Source organism: Pseudorca crassidens, chromosome 8, assembly GCF_039906515.1.
Source record: "Pseudorca crassidens isolate mPseCra1 chromosome 8, mPseCra1.hap1, whole genome shotgun sequence".
NCBI classification, from domain to species: Eukaryota; Metazoa; Chordata; class Mammalia; order Artiodactyla; family Delphinidae; genus Pseudorca; species Pseudorca crassidens.
Window position 1 is genome coordinate 80,013,098 of NC_090303.1, and position 20,102 is coordinate 80,033,199.

Genomic DNA, 20,102 nt, shown 5'->3' on the forward strand with positions numbered 1-20,102 from the left:
AAAACATGTCTAAATGTCCTAAAAAAGAAAGTAATTAAATTATAGTGTTAACATTGTGGAATAAAATAATGCCGTTAAATTGTTTATAATAAATACTAAAAGGTAGAGAAATGATTGTGATATAATGTTAGGTGTACAAGAAACTTCTTTTAAGTTCCATGTATAATTATCTCCCAATGGAAAGAAAAAGAAAAATCTGGGTGAGGAATTTTTTGCAAATTTTTTTTATGATTAATGTCATTTGGAAAAAAAGAAGGAAAATACTATATTGACTATGTTTAGGGTTAGATATTGAATAAATTTTTGTTTAAAATGTATGGTGACAGAATATCAACAAAGAGACAGAAATTTTTAAAAAAAGAACCAAGTGGAAATTTAGGAGTTTAATAGTAAAATAATTGAAATGAAAACACAAAAAACAGGCTCAACAGCAGATCTTAACTGGCAAAAGAAAGAATAAGGAATTTGATGATAGATCATTAGAAACTATCCACTCTGAAGAAGAGGGGGAAAAAAGGTAAAGGAACAGAGACTCAGAGATCTTTAGGACACCATCAAGTATACAAGCATACACAAGTACTAAAGGGAATTCTCCAAACTGAAAAAAATGATATTAGATGTTAATTTTAACTCAAATGAAGAAATAAATAGCACCAGAAAAAGTAATTATGTAGGTAAAATATAAAAGACTATATAAATATATTTTCCTCTTTTCTACTCTTATTTAAAAGTCAATTGCACAAAAACAATAATTATAAAAGGAATTACAGGGCTTAGAACATAAACAGAATGTACATGTTTGTATGATAATAGCACAAAGAAGAAGGGATAAACTTGGAGTTCTATTGGAGCAAGGTTTCAATACTTTATTAAATTTCAGTTAGTATTAATACAAAGTATGTTGCTATAAATTGAGATGTATATTCTAATCCCTAAATTACACTTGGAGCAACCACTTAGCAAACAATTAAAAAAATTTTTTAAACAATAAAGCAATAATAAAAAAGACAACCTCACTAAAATTGGACAAAGTATCTGAATGTACATTTCTCCTAAGAATATATATAAATTGTTAATAAGCACATGAAAAATATTCAGTATAATTAGCCATCAGGGTACGCAAATCAAAACCACAATGAGATACCACTTCACACTCACTAGGATGGCAATAATCCAAAAGTGCTGATAAGGATATGGAGAAATTGGAATCCTCACACACTTCTGGTGGGACATAAAATGGTGCAGCTGCTTTGGAAAACAGTCTGACAGTTCCTCAAAAAGGTTAAACAGAATTACCATATGAGGGCTCCCCTGGTGGCACAGTGGTTAAGAATCCGCCTGCCAATGCAGGGGCAAGGGTTCAAGCCCTGGTCCGGGAAGATCCCACATGCCACGGAGCAATTGGGCCTGTGCGCCACAACTGCTGAGCCTGCGCTCTGGAGCCCACGAGCCACAACTACTGAAGCCCGCGTGCCTAGAGTCCGTGCTCCACAACAAGAGAAGCCACCGCGATGAGAAGCCCATGCACTGCAACAAAGAGTAGTCCCTGCTCGCCACAACTAGAGAAAGCCCACGCGCAGCAACAAAGACCCAACTCAGCCAAAAATAAATAAGTAAATAAATAAATAAATTATCATATGATCTAGCAATTACATTCCTAGGCAGATACCAAGAGAAATGAAAATACATATCCACATAAAAACTTGTACGTGAATGTTTATAGCAGCCTTATTCCTAACAGCCAACAAGTAGAAACAAATCAAATGTCTATCAACTGATAAATGGGCAAACAAATTGTGGTATATATATTGACCTACCTACAGTAGGTATATACAATTGGGTACATACAATGGAATATTATTTTGCAATATAGATTGCAATATATTGATACATGTTGCAACATGGATAAGCCTTGAAAACATTATGCTAAGTAAAAGAAACCAGTCACAAAAGACTCCACATTGTATGATTACATGTATATGAAATGCCCAGAATAAGCAAATCAATAGAGGCAAAAAGTAGATTAGTGGTTGCCTAAAGCAGAAAGGAGTGGAGGGAAATAGGGGCTGGCTGCTATTGGATGTAGGATTTATTTCTGGGATGATGAGAATGTTCTAAAATTGACTGTGGTAATGGTTGCATAACTCTGGTTACACAGTAAAAAGTCATTTAGTATTCGCCTATAATAAAAGTTATCTTACCGCCTTTAATCTTTTAGCATGGTATTCTGCTGCTGAAAAATATTTTCCTGGTGCTACCAGTTTATCAGTCATATTTGATACATACACACCAATTTTAGTCATCTGTGTGGATGTTGTATTTGTAGTTTGCTGGAGCTTTCTTCTCTGAAAAACTGTCTAAAATAAAAACATTTAAAAAATTTAAATAAATATCCACTATATACACATAAAGTGAGTAAAGAACATATTTTCCTACACATTTAAGTTAATATCTTTTATTATTTTAATTACCATATAATTCCCTAGAAGATTTTAATTTTAGAGAGCTACACAATAAAACATTTTTTGATTCTGTAGCTTCAAAATCCTACATGGAAAAATAAAAATATTACCTGTGTATCCCTACAAAATGCATTCAGTTTTTCAGGAATCTTTTTAGGTACAGTTTGTGTTCCAGCATTGTGATATTCCATTCCTGTTACTTTATGTCTGAATCCACCAAGAAATGGTTTGTGAAAATCAGATTTTATAATCTCAACACCTACTTCCTGGTACTGATCAATGCCTGAGGAGATAAAACCAAGATTAAATGAAAGTTCAACTACAAAGGGACTCTAAAAAAATACTTTATCTAAAAGATATCAAATAACTAACCAGTTTGTACTCTGACAGTTATGATTTGAGAGGCATCACTTGATCTATCTAGTCTTTTGATTGGATATAGAAATGGATGTAAAGAAAAGATTTCAACTTGGACAATATCCTGGGGCTTAACTCCATGTTGTAGTAGCGTCTCATGGTCTTTGATAAGCATTCCTAAAAATGAGATAAAATTATAAAAAGTGTTATGGCAAAGAAATGATTATATGTACTCATTTTAAGGGATGGGAAACATCAATGGTGCTTATATGAACACATATTGTTTAATTACCAAATAGCGTATTGATGATGTCCACCTCTTGCTGTATTATTAGTATCAAAAACTCCACAATGGAAAAAATTAAGGTGGTACTCCTGAGCAAGAATTCAGCATTATAAGTAAAGTAAAAATACAACTCTCAACTAATCAGAAATACAAATATACAATAACCATGCAATTATAAACATTTAAAAATAAAAAACACATTCTATAATATAAGCAAAATCATATTCTAAACATCGATCCTCTAAAAAAATCACAATGTTGTATACATAAGCATAGGACATATCCATATCAGGGAAAGCCTGATTATTTTAATACACACTCCTAATGTATACACTCAGAGTTCTAAAGAATCCCTTCCTTTCTGTTTCTATAATCAGAAATTCATATAAATTAATTCATGCCAAGGTAGAGCTAAGACTCAGTTTTTTGCTGAAAAAAGTGTACATCATCACCTTACTTTTATGTTTTATTGCTTCAACTTATACCCCCAACCCCACTGGTTTATTTCATAAACTGACTATAAATTTCTTTCTGTATTTTAAGGCATACATAAATACGTACAATGTTACTGGCTGCTGCTTTGTATAATGATAGAAACTATAACAGTTTTCCAATGTATGTTCTTTCTAAATTACAATTAGGAATTTAACATAGCAAAGGTTTGTTTTACTCATTCTTAGAAATATGTCAGATACCACTAGTCTATTTTAGCTATGTTCAAGAAAGCACATTCAAAAATCTTTGAGTTTTGGGCTTCCCTGGTGGCGCAGTGGTTGGGAGTCCACCTGCCGATGTGGCGGACGCGGGTTCGTGCCCCGGTCCAGGGGTATAAGTTGGGCCGTGGCCGTGGCCGCTGAGCCTGCGCGTCCGGAGCCTGTGCTCCGCAGCGGGAGAGGCCACAGCAGTGAGAGGCCCGCGTACCGCAAAAAAAAAAAAAAAAAATTAACGTTATATGGATTTTGCAATAGGTTGAATAATGGCCCTAAAATATATCCATGTACATTCCTAGAGTCTATGGATGCTACCTTATATGGAAAAAGTGACTGCAGATTTTATTAAGTTAAGGATTTTGAGATGGGTAGATTATCCCGGATTATTCACATAAGCCTTAAATGTAATCATAAGTGCCTTTTAAGGGGAAGGAGGAGGGAGATTTGACTACAGAGAAAATGATATGACAGAAGCAGAGAGAGATTTAAAGATGCTATGCTGCCGACTTTGAAGATGAGGAAGCCCAAGAATGCAAGAAATGCAACTCTAGAAGCTGGAAAAGGCAAGGAAGCAGACTCTCCCCAGAGCCTCCGGAGAACAGCCCTGCTGACACCTTGATGTTATCCAAGTGAAATTGATTTAGGATTTTTGGCCTCCAAAACCATAAGCAAAATAAGCCACTAAATTTGTTAATTGTTACAATAGTCATAGGAAACTAACAGAGATTCCTCTTCCAACTAACACAGAGCCCTCTTCAGCCCTCTAATTGTTTCTATTGTAGGCTTAGTCCCACCAAACTTGGACTCCAGTTCTAGTACTAGAAGAAAGTACCTGTCTTAGAGAGTGGTTGGCACAGAATCAAGCTCTTTTTTTATTGCTGCTGACATAAGCCAGTGGTGATGCATGGTATTTACACATAAAGAAGAAAAGTCATGAAGTGCAAAGAAATAGATTCTTAGGTACCACTGGCCAGGTGCTCAGTCTCAAAGTGCTCTCTCTTCTCCAGTTTTGAACTTCACCTTATAGTTAATGCCAAGCAGTTCCAAATTCCCTTTTTGGAGTCATACCTATATTTAAGTTCAGACTCTGCCACTCATAAGCTTTGGGAATTTGCAGAAGTTCCTCAAGCTTTAGTTTCCATCTCTCAAAAAAAATTAATAGTAATACCTACCTCAAAGGATTTTTGTGTAGATTGAATGATAATGTGATAATGTAGGCAGAATATTCTGTAGAAGGACTAGCACATAGTAAGTGCTCATTGAATTAGCCATCATCATCAACATGATCATTATCATCATCAGTATCATTATTGTTACAATAACTATTTAAATTTTAGCTTTGTTTCCTCAATCAAGCTTTAGTAACCTGTTGTTTGAATACATGAACATCTTACTATTGGAGCACATTCATTACAATAGTTTTCTAAAAATAATTTTGAAACAGAACTGATTGTTTTTCTCTGATTTGGCAAGGAGGAAGAACTTCATAGGTATGGCTTATTCCTTTTTAGCACTTCGGATTTTCCCACCAAAAAAATGTTCTTATTGCCCTAGAAACTTGTGGCATCTTTATAAGTTAATATCAAACTTTTTAAAATAAAATATTATGATCTGTGCAGGCATATTCTACAGAAACATTTCCTGAGCTATTCTAGTCTGCTTAATTCTATCACAGTTACTAAGACCTCAGCCTCTCATGACACAAGGCTAATATAAGGTGGGCTACTCAATATTGCCCACAAAATATAAATAAAGTTGAACATCATCAGAATGTGAACTGATCTTAATGTACAGAAGACTGATAAACCATTTTCAGTCCTCTTCTTTTTCTATATATACATGCTCATTCATCATCTATCTTTTTAACCTCATTTCCTCCTACTTCCCATATATAATTTACTTCTATTCCCTCTAAATTCCTTACTACTTCCCAAAAGTCCCAGGTTTTCTCACCTCTTTGGGACTTAGCAAACGTATTATCACTTTTATCAGATGAAGCTTTCTAGAATCTCCCAGTTTCCTTCCTCGCTATTCTCACAGTTTTTTGAACATATCTCCATCAAAACATTTACACACTGTGTGGTAACCACAGCATACATCTTCTTCCTTCCTAGTCTGTAAACAACTTGAAAACAGGGATTTTGTTTCATGTTTCTTTATATCTTTGGCTCTTAGCAAAGTATTTGGAACAAAGTATGTCCTCAATAATAATGTGTTGAATGAATGAATATATAACCACAGTATAATGTTCAAACAGTAAACATGAAGATATTTAGTTTAACAAATCAAAGAGAAGTCTTGATAAGTTTTATTAGCCTCCAAGCTTACCTGCACATCTTATCTGCAGGACATAAGATGGGACATCTAATAGAGATGAAAAATGATCCTTGAGGCGTTTTAGAACAGTGTCAACTTTAAAGGGCATTATAATTTCCTGGCCCACAGGAAGAAGTACAACTTTTACTGTAGAAAAAATAAGAGAAAAAAAGAATCACAGTTAAAAGCAAGGGTCAGCATCATAGAATCCACAGGCAGAGAAATATGGGACAATTTGTAATCACATAGAATGCAGGTTGTCTCTGCCATGTTCTCCCACCACACCTCCATAATAAGAGCTACTGTTAATTTTCTAAGAGGAGAAGTGACAAACATTCAGTTGCAGCATTTTGCTTTGAAAATCAATGCATAATCTCAAGAATTAGCATCAATGGTCAATGCCTGCTCCCCCAACTCCAGCTCAAAGTTCAGATCTCTCTTGCATTGCCTTATATGAGGATCAGTGCACGTTCGAGATTACCTCCTTGCCCAGAATACTGTGAGAAGGAGGAAATGAAACTAAAGTGCTTTTAAAGATTCTTTTAAAATCATTTAAAATTTTTAAAGATTCCCAATATCTGGTATATATAATTCAGATATAAACATAGGAAACATCTCAGAACATCAAGTGTTTTTGTGTAGTATTACAAAGGGAGACCCTGAGACCTGAACTTAGAAACATACATGCTTTGATTAGATATTTATACCATGCATCAGGAAATCAGTGTGTACTCATGAAGTTAAGAAAAACCAATAGGGAAATTTTCAAAGAAAATTTTCCTTGACCTTGCGATGACAAAAGATTATCTAAGTCCATTCTTCTTCCCATAATTGATTTATATCTATAGCTGGCAAAATGCACAACAGAAAATCATTGTTTTTTACAAATATCTGGAATAACTATGCACAAATCTACTTTTCACAAAAATGGACATTATGTAGCTCACTCCCAACTCTATAAAATAAAAATCAAGACACATGTTAAAAATAGAGAAAAACTGTTACTATAAAATGATTATCTGTTCAGAAATTATAGGGAGGGTATATAATACTTAAAAACTAATTATGATGGGGTAAACTTTTTACTTTTATATCTACAGACTTTAAATTTTAATGGAGAAGATATAAGTAAGATGGAGTGGAGAGTACACATGTAGACCAAAAAGTTTCATATATTTCTAGATGCCTGACATGACAGTTTTCATAAAGCTCTATGAGACATTCATCACTAGTCCCAGCATGAAATGTAACAAGGCATTATTGATGCTAAGGTTCTTTAGTCTTGTTAAATATTATTTTCACAGTTCTCTCTTAGTAAGAGAACACTCTCACAGATGCTACATTATCAGAAGGCTATTTTAATTGTTTACTGGATTCAACATTCTATGATTAATGTATTTTAAATTTTCCATAGCAGTGACTTCCTAAGCTTTGGGAAGGGAAAGTTTGTTCAGGAATCTGTGAGCCTCAGGAAGTACAGGACCAAGACCACTTTTTTTTTAAATCATCATATATTTGGTAAAAGCTATAATCACAAAATTATCAAAAAATGGAGCCCAAATTCACAATGAATAATGTAATTGAGGGATAATAGCTTCAATTAGGCATAAATGGGCTTGATTACTTTTCCTCCTCCTTTTTATTCTTACTTGCAAGAGCTAACTACTCCACTAGATTCAAAAGCTACATTGTACCAGCCAGACTAAGCTGCTGTTATTGTTAAATGATGACCCATGTTCTCCACTCTATGGATGGAAACTCTCTCAAAAGTTATGGACAAGGGAGGAAGGAGCAGTCAGTTAACCACCCAGGTAGAATTCTCCATGTAACCACCTTCTTGCTGCTCCCCTTCTGCTTTGTTATCAAGAATGTAGTAATAACTTCCACATGCCATGGGATCAACATTATGTCTTTAAAATTAACCCATAATGAAAGACAACAATGATTTTTCTGAAGCTTAATATAAAGTTAACACTAAGCAGAAATATGGAAATATGTAAAAGCAACGAGATATGTAGAATGAGTACTGTATATGAAACTAGAAAAATATGGTGTCAAGTTCCCATCCCCCTACTTGCTAGCTATGTACAATTAATTCCAAAATGGCATGCAAAAGAATTACAATTATACTCAAAAATTTCTCCCTAAACATTTTAAGAACCTATTTTATTTTGGAAAAACAGAGAGACGACACTTTAAAATTTATTGATGCTCCTTCATTTAGGGAAGTAGATACTGCAGAATAAAGGAGAGGCTTCACACATAATTAAGAGATTCAAGTGGCATAGCCACAGAGGTTTGGTGGATAAGAGAGTGGGAAAGTAATATCAAATATAAAATAAATCTTCAAGCAAAAGCGAACAAGAAAAAACAACCATTCTTCAAAATGAGGCGGAAAAAATACCCTATCATCCCTAGGTAATACCTGTTGCTGACGAATCTTTCATTGATGTTTTCAGAGATTCCTCTACAGCCTTTATTTTTTCCAGAAATGCCAGAGAATCTTTTGAATATTGTTCAGCTGACTGCACTGCATTATCAGATTTAGCTAGAGACTCTCCACCGTCTCCTGGAGAATATGAAACTTGTTCATCTGCCGTAACGTCTTCCATGAGTTGCTTGACATCATTTAGTTCCAGGTTTAAAACGCTCTGGTCACTCGGCTCCTCAACACGTTTTTCACGGCCCCCACTAGATGGTTCTAGTTCAGATTCACAGTCTTCAGTTTGATCTGACTCTGGAACCTCTTCTGAGGGAACTGGAATATTGGTAGTCCCAAAAGCATCCTCTCTTTCTTTTGATGAATCAACATTCTGAGCATCAGATCCTTCCTCCTGGTCAGACATTGTCCTGAATTAAAAATAAATAAATAAATAAATAAATAAATAATACATATATATATATATATATATATATATATATATATTTACTACACTTAAAACTTCTACACCAAATATCAAATTCATTGCTGGCATACAGCAATGTTCATAGTATACTATAATGTGGCTCATTATTTTTTTAATATTATCTTAGTAATGGCATTAGGCAAAAAACATTGGTGAATTTTTAATAAAAACACCACAGAAAGTAAACATGTGTACCAAAAAAAGAACCTCAAAACACAATAAATTTGAGAGAAATATTCTATGAAGAATATATTTTAAAAATTCTAAAATATATTGTCATCTCTTATTCAATGAACAATGCCTTGTGAAAGAAAAATTTTTTTCAATAGCCTTTTTTCTAAAAAAGTCTATTTATGCTTCTGACATTGCAACTGAATAGAAGCTCCAAGGAACCTGACATCTCCACAGCAACTATATGCTGGAAAGTACACACTGTAGTAGCTTTGCTCTCACAAATTGTAGCAGAGGTGTCCAGTGACCTCTGTCCCCCAAAACAAACATATCAACAAACAAATGTGGGTTGATCTTGGAGCTAACTAGGGCCTAAGCTACAGCAACCAAGAGTTTTAGGTTGGGAAACAGTACGACAGCATACAGGAGCTTGGGCCAGGGTGGGCCAGAGCAGCCCAGAGCCAGGCATCAGAGGCAGGAGCTGGATCACAGCAGTGAGAAGCCAGTATAGCCAGGAGCCTACCTATAGAGGTTGGCAGCCAGGGAAAGGGGATAGGGGAAGTGACCCTGAGGCTGATTTCCGAGGCAAAAGCACAGGAAAGATTAAAACTTGAAATAGTAGTGCGATGGAAAAGTTGTGTTTGGGACTTTCACTTAAGCATATATCCTTATGGAGAAAAAAATTAACCTTAGTGAAGTTCTCTGGCTACCAGATGACAAATTAAAAATAATTAATAATAACAATATCCTGAATAAAAATGTATACTTGTTGAATTCAATGAATACAGCATTAAAGCTGAAGAGAGAACTAGTGAACTGGAAGATAAATCAAAAGATTGTATATAGACTGTTGCAAAGAGATAAGGATATGAAAAATATGAGAGATTAAGAGCCATGGAGAAAAGAATCTCCCTGCCAACTCAAGGGGACTTGGGTTTGAGCCCTGGTCCGGGAAGATCCTACATGTGCGCAGCAACAAAGACCCAACACAGCCATAAATAAATAAAAGAAAATTTTAAAAAAATATATTAAAAAAACAACAAAGAGTGTGCAACAGAGACTGCACGTAGCCTGTGAAGCCCTTTTCAGAAAAAGTCTGCCAGCCCCTGATCTGGCATGTGCCAAATTGGAGTCCTAGAAGAAAACAAAGATGGAAGGGAGAAAATATCATAAAAGGTAATGGCTGAAAAATTTTCAAAACCGATTAAAAATATGAATCTACAGGTCCAGGAAGCACAATATAAAAATATACTTAACAGGATAAATAGAAATAATTCATAGCCATTTATATTGTAATTAAATTACAGAATAACAGAAAATCCGAAAAGCAAACAGTGATCAAGGACATATCATCCACTGTTTTGAATCATATTTGCTGGCATTAATGCAAAGGAAAGAAAAGTAAAATCACTGCAATTTCTCATCAGAAAAATAGAAGCCAAGGCAATAATAGACTAATTAAAGGAAGGTTAGCACATGACTAATTAAATTAGCACATGACTAATTAAAATAATAGACTAATTAAAGCTATCAACCCAGAATTGTACACCCAGCAAAACTATCTTTCAAGAAGAAAAACAGAAACATTTACAGACAAGTTATCACCAAGATATCTGCTCTAAAGGAACTTCTAAAGGATACAATTGAAGAGGAATAAAATAGGCCCAATGTAAGTCTGAAGCGCAAGAAGGAAAGGCTAACAAATAAATCATAAACATATGGGTAAACCCAAATAAATATTGTCAACACAAAATAATAGCAGAAAATTAAAATATGAGACAATAAGAATATGTAACTGGGAAGGGAAAGATGACAATAAACTATTATCAATTCCTTATACTGTTTACAAAATTGAGAGCTATGATATTCTTAACTCTAGACATTGTTAAATTAAATATGCATAGTTAAACTTCAAGAACCAATAAAAGAACTGAAATAAAGTTTTAAAATTCCAGAACAATAAAGAGAAAAAAAATGAGACAAAACTGAACAAAACTTCAACTTTTAAGAAGTTCGAGAAACTTCTTTAGGCTCTCACCCACACACAAAAATCTTCCTTTTGGTTATTTTCTCCTATAACAAAGTTTAGTGGCCTGATTAGAAAGAGAGCACCATAAAGAAGCCTTACCTCCTAGCAACATAATTATCTACCCTTTTTGGAGAATCTGAGATAATGCTTTTGTTTCTATCTGGTGGGTCAGCCTCCCCCCAAAATGGCCAAGACAGCATCTTCTAAAACAGCAACAGCAACAAAATCAAAAACTTCTGCTCTTCAAAAAAGACAACTAGAAGAATCAAAAGGCAAACCATACACTGGGATGTAGTTTTTTGCAAAACTCTTAATCTGATAAAGGACTTGTACACAGAATATACAGAGAACTTGCAAAACTCAATAATAAGAAAAAAAAAAACAGTGAAAAAAATGAGGAAAAGATTTAAACAGATCCATCACCAAAGAATACACACAAGAAAGCAAATAAGCAGAGCCAGGACAAGATTGAGGCAAGCGTGGCACCTGCGCTACCTTATACACGCACTTGCACCTGAGAATAAATGCCTCCTAAAATTTTAGACCTAGTTGCCTCACTCTAACCCTGGCCCTGAGTACAAGCACATGAAAAATGCACAATATCATTAGTCATTAGAGAAATGAAACTTCAAATCACAATGAGATTTCACTACACATCTATTAGAATAGTTTTTAAAAAATTTTAGCCCAACAATAGCCAGTGAGTATGAATACAAGTGGAGCTCTTTCTTATACCTTGAGGCAAAAATGAAAACTGATATAGCATTTGAGATAACTGTTTGTCAGGTTTCTTGTAAAATTAAACACATTTATCATATGACCCAGCAATCTGTATCCTTTACCCATGTGGAATGAAAAACTACATTCACTCAAAATCTTCACACAAAAGTTAATAAAGGCTTTATTTTTAATCACCAAAAACAAGAAACAACACAAACGTTCCTTAGCTGAGGAATGGATACACATACTATGATGCATTCATAAAATGGAATACCACGCATAAATAAAAAGGAATAAACTATTGATACACACGTGTGAATCTCAAATAAATTATGATAAATGAAGAAGCCAATTCTAAAGGCTACATACTGTATTGTTCAATTAAGTGAAAAAGCAAAGCTCTTGGTTCACAACCTCCAGAATTCCCTGGGTAAAACAGAAATTGAACCTGGTACACAGAGGGCAAGGACAATCGAAGAAAGAGGCAGACCGCTCCAGATTGCAGGTGGCAGGTTTAATAAGCAAGGACACTTACAAAGGAGGATTGTCTTAGGCAGCCTAAAGACAGTAAGTCTCAACATCTACCCGCCAAAATCCTGAGTTTATGAGATCTTAACTGGGTTCAGTCAGGTATACAGTTCCGATGGTCTCAATAGCACATCTCCTAGTCCAGGAACAATGGGCAGAAGGTACATTCCAAGGACAGGAGAGGGGGAAAGAGCCTCCGATTGCCCCCCTGGGTAGTGGGTAAACCGGAGGTCATGTCCTTTCAATGACCTCTCCTCCACCAAAAGCACATACCAGTATGTACAATGTTACAGATAAGACTACTTTTGTGTATGTGTAGAATACCTCTGGAAGGTGAACTGGAGGACAGGGAGTTGGGGAACATGGGTGCAAGACAGATTTTCACTGTTCATTCTTTTTACTGTTTGAACTTTTAATTATGTATTATGTATTCAAGGGTAAATGTTATAATCTTTAAAAAGTTGTTTAAAAAGAAAAAAAAACTCTACTATGATTGCATACAAAAACGTCCCCCTTTCACCTACAATGCATAATTTCGTTGGTATATCCAGAATATTAGTGTAAGTAGTAAGGCAGAGATACAGTTTTCCCTTCTACCAAATAGACTTGTTGAGCTTTTAAGTTTCTTAAGAGGGCACAGCAAAGACCGTGGGTGGAGAGGAGTGAAAGAGGAATGTCTGAAAGCGCTCTATTTACTAAAGACGAAAAATGGTCACCATGGATGGCTAAACATTTTCTAATGCCAGACTGGGTTGCACACACGTCTTGCTTCTATATTATTAACCGTGATAAACACTCGAGGTGGGAGGTGAGGTACACCTCCTAGCTTGATGCCGCTACTTCCGAATCCCAAATTAGAGATAAGAGCCAGAAAAGGAGCCAAGAAAGATGGGATGCTTTGCGCAGTTTTTGAGTTTTGGTTTTTTTTGCGGTACGCGGACCTCTCACTGTTGTGGCCTCTCCCGTTGCGGAGCACAGGCTCCGGACGCGCAGGCTCAGCGGCCATGGCTCACGTGCCCAGCCGCTCCGCGGCATGTGGGATCTTCCCGGACTGGGGCACGAACCCGTGTCCCCTGCATCGGCAGGCGGACTCTCAACCACTGCACCACCAGGGAAGCCCATTGCACAGTTTTTTAGGCAAAGGTGAAACATTCCCGAGTGGCCATACAGTCCCCAGAGCCCAGGTTGCATCAACGCCCCGCACAGAGCCCTCGGAGTCAAGCGCCTTAGTCACCCGCTCAAGGTCGGCCTAGGGGTCGGGCCAGTCTAGGTCAGCCAGAACCTGTCCTCCTACCTAAGAAACGCAGTTAGTCGGGTAGAAGCGGTTTCCCGGGCTCCTAGAAAGCCAACTCCACACGCCGAATTCTGTTTCCGGTTGTATCCTAGCAACCTCCCCGGCACCACTCCCGCGAGAAGAGGCGGTGCCCGCGCTTAGAAAAAAAGGGTCGAGTGATGGAGCCAGGGGAGGGGGCGGGGCCAGGGGAGGGGCAGAGAGAAGGAATGAAGCAGAGGTTGGGGCGGGGTGAGGGAGAGAGCGGATTTGTTACCTACTCGCTACCTAGGTCCGAAAGTGGTTATGATGGTAACCACTCTCTAAGCTGTCTTTCACACTTGTGAAATGGCACAGTTCTCCGAACCAAATACTGACAGCGATTCGCGCTATGGATATAAAAAAATCAGGGTTAGAGAAAATGTAAATATGAAGTGAGAGTGAGGACTTAAGCAAAGGAGAACACAGGTGTACAACAGGTGCCTACTTGTTTTTCTTAAATTTGGAACTTGGCTCTTAACTCCCTTGTAGCCAAACAGAAAAGGGAGTTAGCAGCTATTAAATAATTCCGCTTTTAAGTCAGGAGAAGCAAAGTTATTGTTAATCACTGAATTATAAACGCTTTTTTTCCCCTATGACTATAAATTCTTTAAATTGAGAAGGTTTTTAAAGAAGCACGTATTATTGCGGGAAAGGATCAATTGTGTTCCTATTGTATATGTAGTAACAAACTTCATGTGGCTTCATAATAGCTAACATTTATTATTATTTGTTACTAAGCACTTACATATACTTCTAATTTAAATTTTACAATGACTTTTTAAAGGAAGAACTGTGATCAGCTTCCTCTTACTAATGAGGAAACTAAGGCTCAGAGAGGTTTGGGGGGGGAACCAGAAATAAACGCAAGCAGTGTGACTCCAGAACCTCCATTTTTAACCACTATTCTATGCTGCCTTTGACCTAAAACCGTTTGATAGTTAAAAAGGATGTAAGATTAATTAATAAAATTAAAATTTGTGTTATATATAGTACAGGTCCATTCTTCCTTCATAATGTTCAATGTCTTCATTCCTTTATGCCATTCTGTTGAAATTGCATTCTCCTCTCCCCAATAACTTCCTAATGGCCAATGTAATTTTTTTCCGTCTTTATCTCATTTTAAAATAGATATTTCTTACTAGAACAATATAAAATATGTGTTATATTCTCAGATGAAATTGGCTTTGCTAATGGTTTTAGATTAAAATGTTTTTGTTTTTGTTTTTGTCTGCACCCGGTCTTAGTTTCAGCAGGATCTTTAGTTGCAGCACGCGGGATCTTTTTTTAGTTGCGGCATGCCAGATTTAGTTCCCTGACCAGGGAGGGAACCTGGGCCGTCTTCATTGGGAGGTTGGAGTCTAAACCACTGGACCACCAGAAAAGTCCCAAAGCATATGCATTTAAATCATTTCATGAATCCACATATTCATGAAGAGCAAAGGTCATTTTGATAACCACTAGTGTTAGTCTCTCATGAATAAACCAGATGTTGCTGGAGATATGCAGACAAATTCTTCCCAGTGATCCCTTACTCCCATCTTCAAAATCATAATGTATCTTAAATTTTACTAGTAATGAGAATTTAATTGGTTTTAAACACTCACCTTTCTGGGTTTCCTGTTTAAAATGTATCATTCACTGCCCTCCCTGTTAGGGACAGTATGAAAAGCTAGACATAGTCATAGAGGCAGGAGATGGAGGCATGAAAACCTGGTGGTAGATAACTTAAGTACTTCACCATCTTAAATGTGACTTGATACCCACTATATGTTCATATTTTATTTATAGTTTGCTGTGGAGGCGATTTTATACAACTCAGTTTTATAATATAAGCCTAACTTAATTGGTAGGCTTCCCAGGTAGTCTATACAAGTTGGAAAGCACATCAAAATCACATACATACATATGTGTATATACACACACACAGAGATATACGGTTGTTTGGTTATATAAAATAAACGTAAATGCAAGCTGAAAATAACCAATCAGAAAAAGACCCTCAATTCTAAAGGTGGAAAAGTAATTTAAAATACCATTTTACTTTTCACCATAAACCTTTGCATTTTTCTCAGGATTTATTGCCCAAAATGACTTACCTTTATTTCTCATGAAATAAGAATCCACCTTTATTTATCTCAGCTTTTATTTATACATTTCTTTTAAAGTATTTTTATTTTTACAAAGACGCCATCTAGTGGCTTTATGAAATCAAGCATTTCAAAGTATTTCCCATTGTTACTTCATGCTAAAATGCAAATGAATGAATCAGAAAAAAATATTAGAATAATTTAGACCAAGGACCTGAAAATTATTCTTTAGAAATTATCTGTAAGAACTGAATTTGGATCATAATACCTTTATGAGCTTGTTAAGAGACTGGAAATACAGATCCATAGTCCCTTTTCTGAAAACTTAAGGGACAGATGTGTTTGAAATTCAGGTTTTTTTCAGATTTTTGAAAGGTAATATGGACAAATACTGTATATTCTGTAACACCTTCAGTGGGTCTGGGGAAGTACTCCAGAAGCAAATACATTAATACTTCTGTAACAAAATATATTCATAATCACATTAAAGTGGGATAAAGGCCATAAACAGTCTTTTCTCAATTCAGGTCAGGGTTTGCTTCCAAATGAATTATTAAAACACTTCCCGTTTTCAAACATTTTTGGAGTTTATAATTTAGATATGGAATTGTGGACAATATTTTACCCTAAGAAAAAGAACCAACCCTCCAGTCACAGAAAAAGAGAGTTAAGTGAAATATTATCATAAAATAGTAATGTTTACCTTTAGAAATGCCTAAAATGTTCACCTGAAAAAGAAACCAACATATTTGAAGATTATGAGAAATCTCAAAAAAGAATCTCTGCAATGCTTTTCATTTAGTCATGTATAGAAAGAAGCGAATTGACCATTCATATCATGTACGCACACAACAAAAAATAAGCAACTAATATAAAACGAAAGACCACTTTGAAAATTCTATGTTAGCAATGTGTGGCAAGTTAAATTTGAGTTCTATAGTACATTCCAAAAAATATTTTTTTTAACTTGGTTTTCTATTTCTTGTTTCTATATATGATTTGCCATGTTCCCTTTCCCCTGCCTCTGTTTATGAAAACACGTGTTGAAATGTCATCATTCTCAGCCCAGATCCATTGTGTGACTCTTGAGCACTGTCGACCCTCATTAGACATGTAATATGAATAAGAAACAAACTTTTGTTGTATTAAGACACTGGGATTTAGGGGTAGCCTATTCTAATTCACTATTTTTCTCATATTTTCCTTCACTAAGGAGAGTTTTGGCTAATTACCTCTAAATGAAAACATTCGAATAAATTTCTTCAGTCCCCATAAATAATTCAATTTCTGTATCACATTCCCACTTTGATTTTGTTGGGGAAGAAGAAATTTTCCTCTACCCTTCCAGAGTCTTCTGCCTGGTCAAAGAATTAGGTTGACATGAGACAGATTAACAAGAGAAAATCACACAAATTTTAATAACACATAACATGGGAGAGACCCAGGAAGACTGAGTAACTCACCAAAATGGCTGAAACCCTCACATTAAATACCATCTTTAGCTAAAGACAAGAGGATGTTGTGAGTAGTGGTTTGGGACTTCAGAGGGGAGGAAGGCATTTCACAAGGATATAGAAGAGCGAATGTTTGGTAAATAAATGTTTGCTGGGCCATGCAGAGACAATGGAACACGGAAGTTTTAACAGACTTTGCTAGGTTCCTCCCTGTCTATACACCTAGTTCATACTATAGTTATGTATGGTGATAGCTTCCTTCAAAATTTCTTCCTGAGTCTTTTAGGCCTTGATTGTTTTCAGCTCAAAATAATCTGCATACCACAGACATATTGGGGTGGCAAGTTTTGCTCCCCTACAATTTCTTGTGAATTCTATTGAAAATAAACCTCTTCATTCTCCTCTAAACCAAACTCCTATCTTCTCATTTACTTTTTTCTCCATTGTAATTGTAGTATAGACTGCCATCCCACCAAGTACTGAGTTTCAAAGGAAATTCTGAATTAAGATGCAAAATACTACTCATGGTATGTTTGGTGATTCGTTGCTTTACCCTAGACCCCAGAACACACTTGCATAGGCAGTTTCTTTAACTTCCATTTGTCTATATAGCCCTTGAGCGTGGGAGTAAAAAGAAAAGGCTGATATTAACCTATATGTGGGAATTTTCTTCGATGGAGCACTGTTGATTTTCTCCCTTTGAAGAAAAAATGTGAGGGTAGCAAACTGCCCTCCAGTGATTAAGAAGCCTGATATAGATAACTGGGGACATGGCAAGGGTTCAAGCTCTAGTCAGTCCTCTCTTCAGTTGGAGAACACGGTAGGCAAGGTCCTGCAAGACCTGAAGATCTTGGCTTTTTGAGAAAAATGAAAGTGATCTTCAATTTCATGGGAGAGTTCCTGGGTAAACAGTAGAACACAGACTCTGGAATACTGTCTTGGCTGTTAGAAGGAATTAGAAGAGCTGGCCCAGTGGGAAGGCCCATTTGAAAAGCCTGATGAAGCATCAGGTAAAGAGACTTAACTTCTGAAGGCAACACAGCAAGTCTTCCCATTGTAGTAGGTCCTAAATTCAGCTACTTAAGAATCTGGTGACAAGAGTCATGTGGATTTGAGGAAGCTCTCACCTGGACCCAAGTGAGAGGCAGGCAAACCGGCTAGGTTGACCAGCTGGGTTGACCTGGGGAGAAGTTGCCCTGCACTCCACTTTGCAAATGTGGACGAGGCAGCCCTCAGGGACCCTTGCACTTAAGAGAGCTGGCCTCAGGGCCTCTGGGGCCCCTCCAGCTCAGAAATGGAGGCTGACAGGTTGCTCACCCCTGCACCCACCAGCATCACAAGAATAATGTAAGCTGCCTGATCTTCTCCATTTGATAGATTTGACAGAAGATTGCTTTCCTTTTTATCTAGTATCCTAATATTCGTGGCTGTGCTCAAAAATAAATCTGCTTTGCCTTGTAACCACAAAAAAGCTCAATTAGCTTCACTTCTCTAACTATACTTTAGGATTAGAAAAGGAAATTAAAACAGAGATAAGCTTCCTTACTTCCATCCTTAATTCTGAGGGAAAGGAGTCAGGGAGTGGAATAATGGGGAAGAGGCAAAATGACACCTGAGGTCTGGCAGCACATGATGGCTGCCACTGCTGGCATGATATCCTTTCTATTCAGAAAGGCAGACAACTTCCCAGCTTCTCCTGATCAGAAAGGATGGCAACCCTCAAGGCTGAGCCATATCCTGTGTGCCCAGGATAGCCATGGCTTATACCTATTACTCTTATCACACTTCCTTTCACTCTCACAATCATTACACAATGAATGAAAAATTATATGCTTATCCTAGATAGAAGCCATTTTCATCCCAAAGGAAAGAATGCCAGAAATTTGAATATTCTGCACTCAGTCCACAGACTGGAAAAAGGGGGCATCACTTTGCTGCTACTTTCTTCTTTGTCTGCAAAGCTCAAACTGATTAGCTTCTTTTTCTTGAGGTGCCTGGATTAGGGTGATTTACTTGAATGAGACCTATGAGGAGCCCAGGGAGACTGAAATGGGCCACTCGGAAAACTACTCAAATTAGTCTAGAAGCCACTCAACAACAACTGAAGATCTTTAAATAGAAGAATCAGCTGCAACAGATCAGGAAAGGTTAATCTGGAAGTTTATAAAAAGCACCTGGAAAACATCTGCAGCCATAAAAACAATCAGGTGTAAGATTATAGGGGCAGTTGGAATGGCAGCTAGGAAGTGTAAAAGAGTGGACCACACAGTGATGTCTTTAAGATACCTATCCCATTAACATTATCTGCCTATGATCCATATGAAGATTTCTGTACAAAATGAAATCCAGTTTATTACTTTAGTTTTTTACAGGTACTTTGACAGAAAAAGTTAAGAAAGCAGATCTACATTCTTTTTTTTTTAGATCTACATTCTTTTGGTGCAGTCCAACCAGTACAGGCAGGAGGGACAGCATCCCAAGAATATTCATAAAAAAATATAATGTTTAGGAGCATGAGTTCTGGAGCAAGACTGTCTAGGTTCAAAAGTTAGCTCCACATCTTACTATGTAACCTTGGGTATGTTATTACACTGTCTCTTTGCCTCAGTTTCTCCAGGGTTCCCATGTTGCCTAATTGCAGGGGAGCACTACTTGCAACTGAATTCTGGTTTCTTTTTCTGGAAAAATTTGCAGCATCTGACTCTTAAGAGTTGTAATGCAGATCTAATGAGTAACATTAGTCAAGTACTTAGAAAATTGCCTT

At 36.5% G+C, this 20,102-nt stretch overlaps 1 protein-coding gene across 2 annotated transcripts in view; it reads right to left on the reverse strand.

Annotated features, from left to right (window-relative positions):
• The window catches only part of IQUB (IQ motif and ubiquitin domain containing), a 123,382-nt gene extending 109,481 nt beyond the window's left edge, over nucleotides 1–13,901 (reverse strand). For both annotated transcript variants that reach the window (XM_067746880.1, XM_067746879.1), the window contains exons 1-6: nucleotides 13,780–13,901; nucleotides 8,557–8,981; nucleotides 6,144–6,278; nucleotides 2,835–2,996; nucleotides 2,573–2,745; nucleotides 2,202–2,357 (exon numbers count right to left, since the gene is read on the reverse strand). In XM_067746880.1, coding sequence (XP_067602981.1) covers nucleotides 2,202–2,357; nucleotides 2,573–2,745; nucleotides 2,835–2,996; nucleotides 6,144–6,278; nucleotides 8,557–8,977 — 1,047 coding nt within the window. In that variant the 5' untranslated portion in view covers nucleotides 8,978–8,981; nucleotides 13,780–13,901. The remainder of the gene's footprint in view (nucleotides 1–2,201; nucleotides 2,358–2,572; nucleotides 2,746–2,834; nucleotides 2,997–6,143; nucleotides 6,279–8,556; nucleotides 8,982–13,779) is intronic.
• Nucleotides 13,902–20,102: the final 6,201 nt, after the last annotated feature.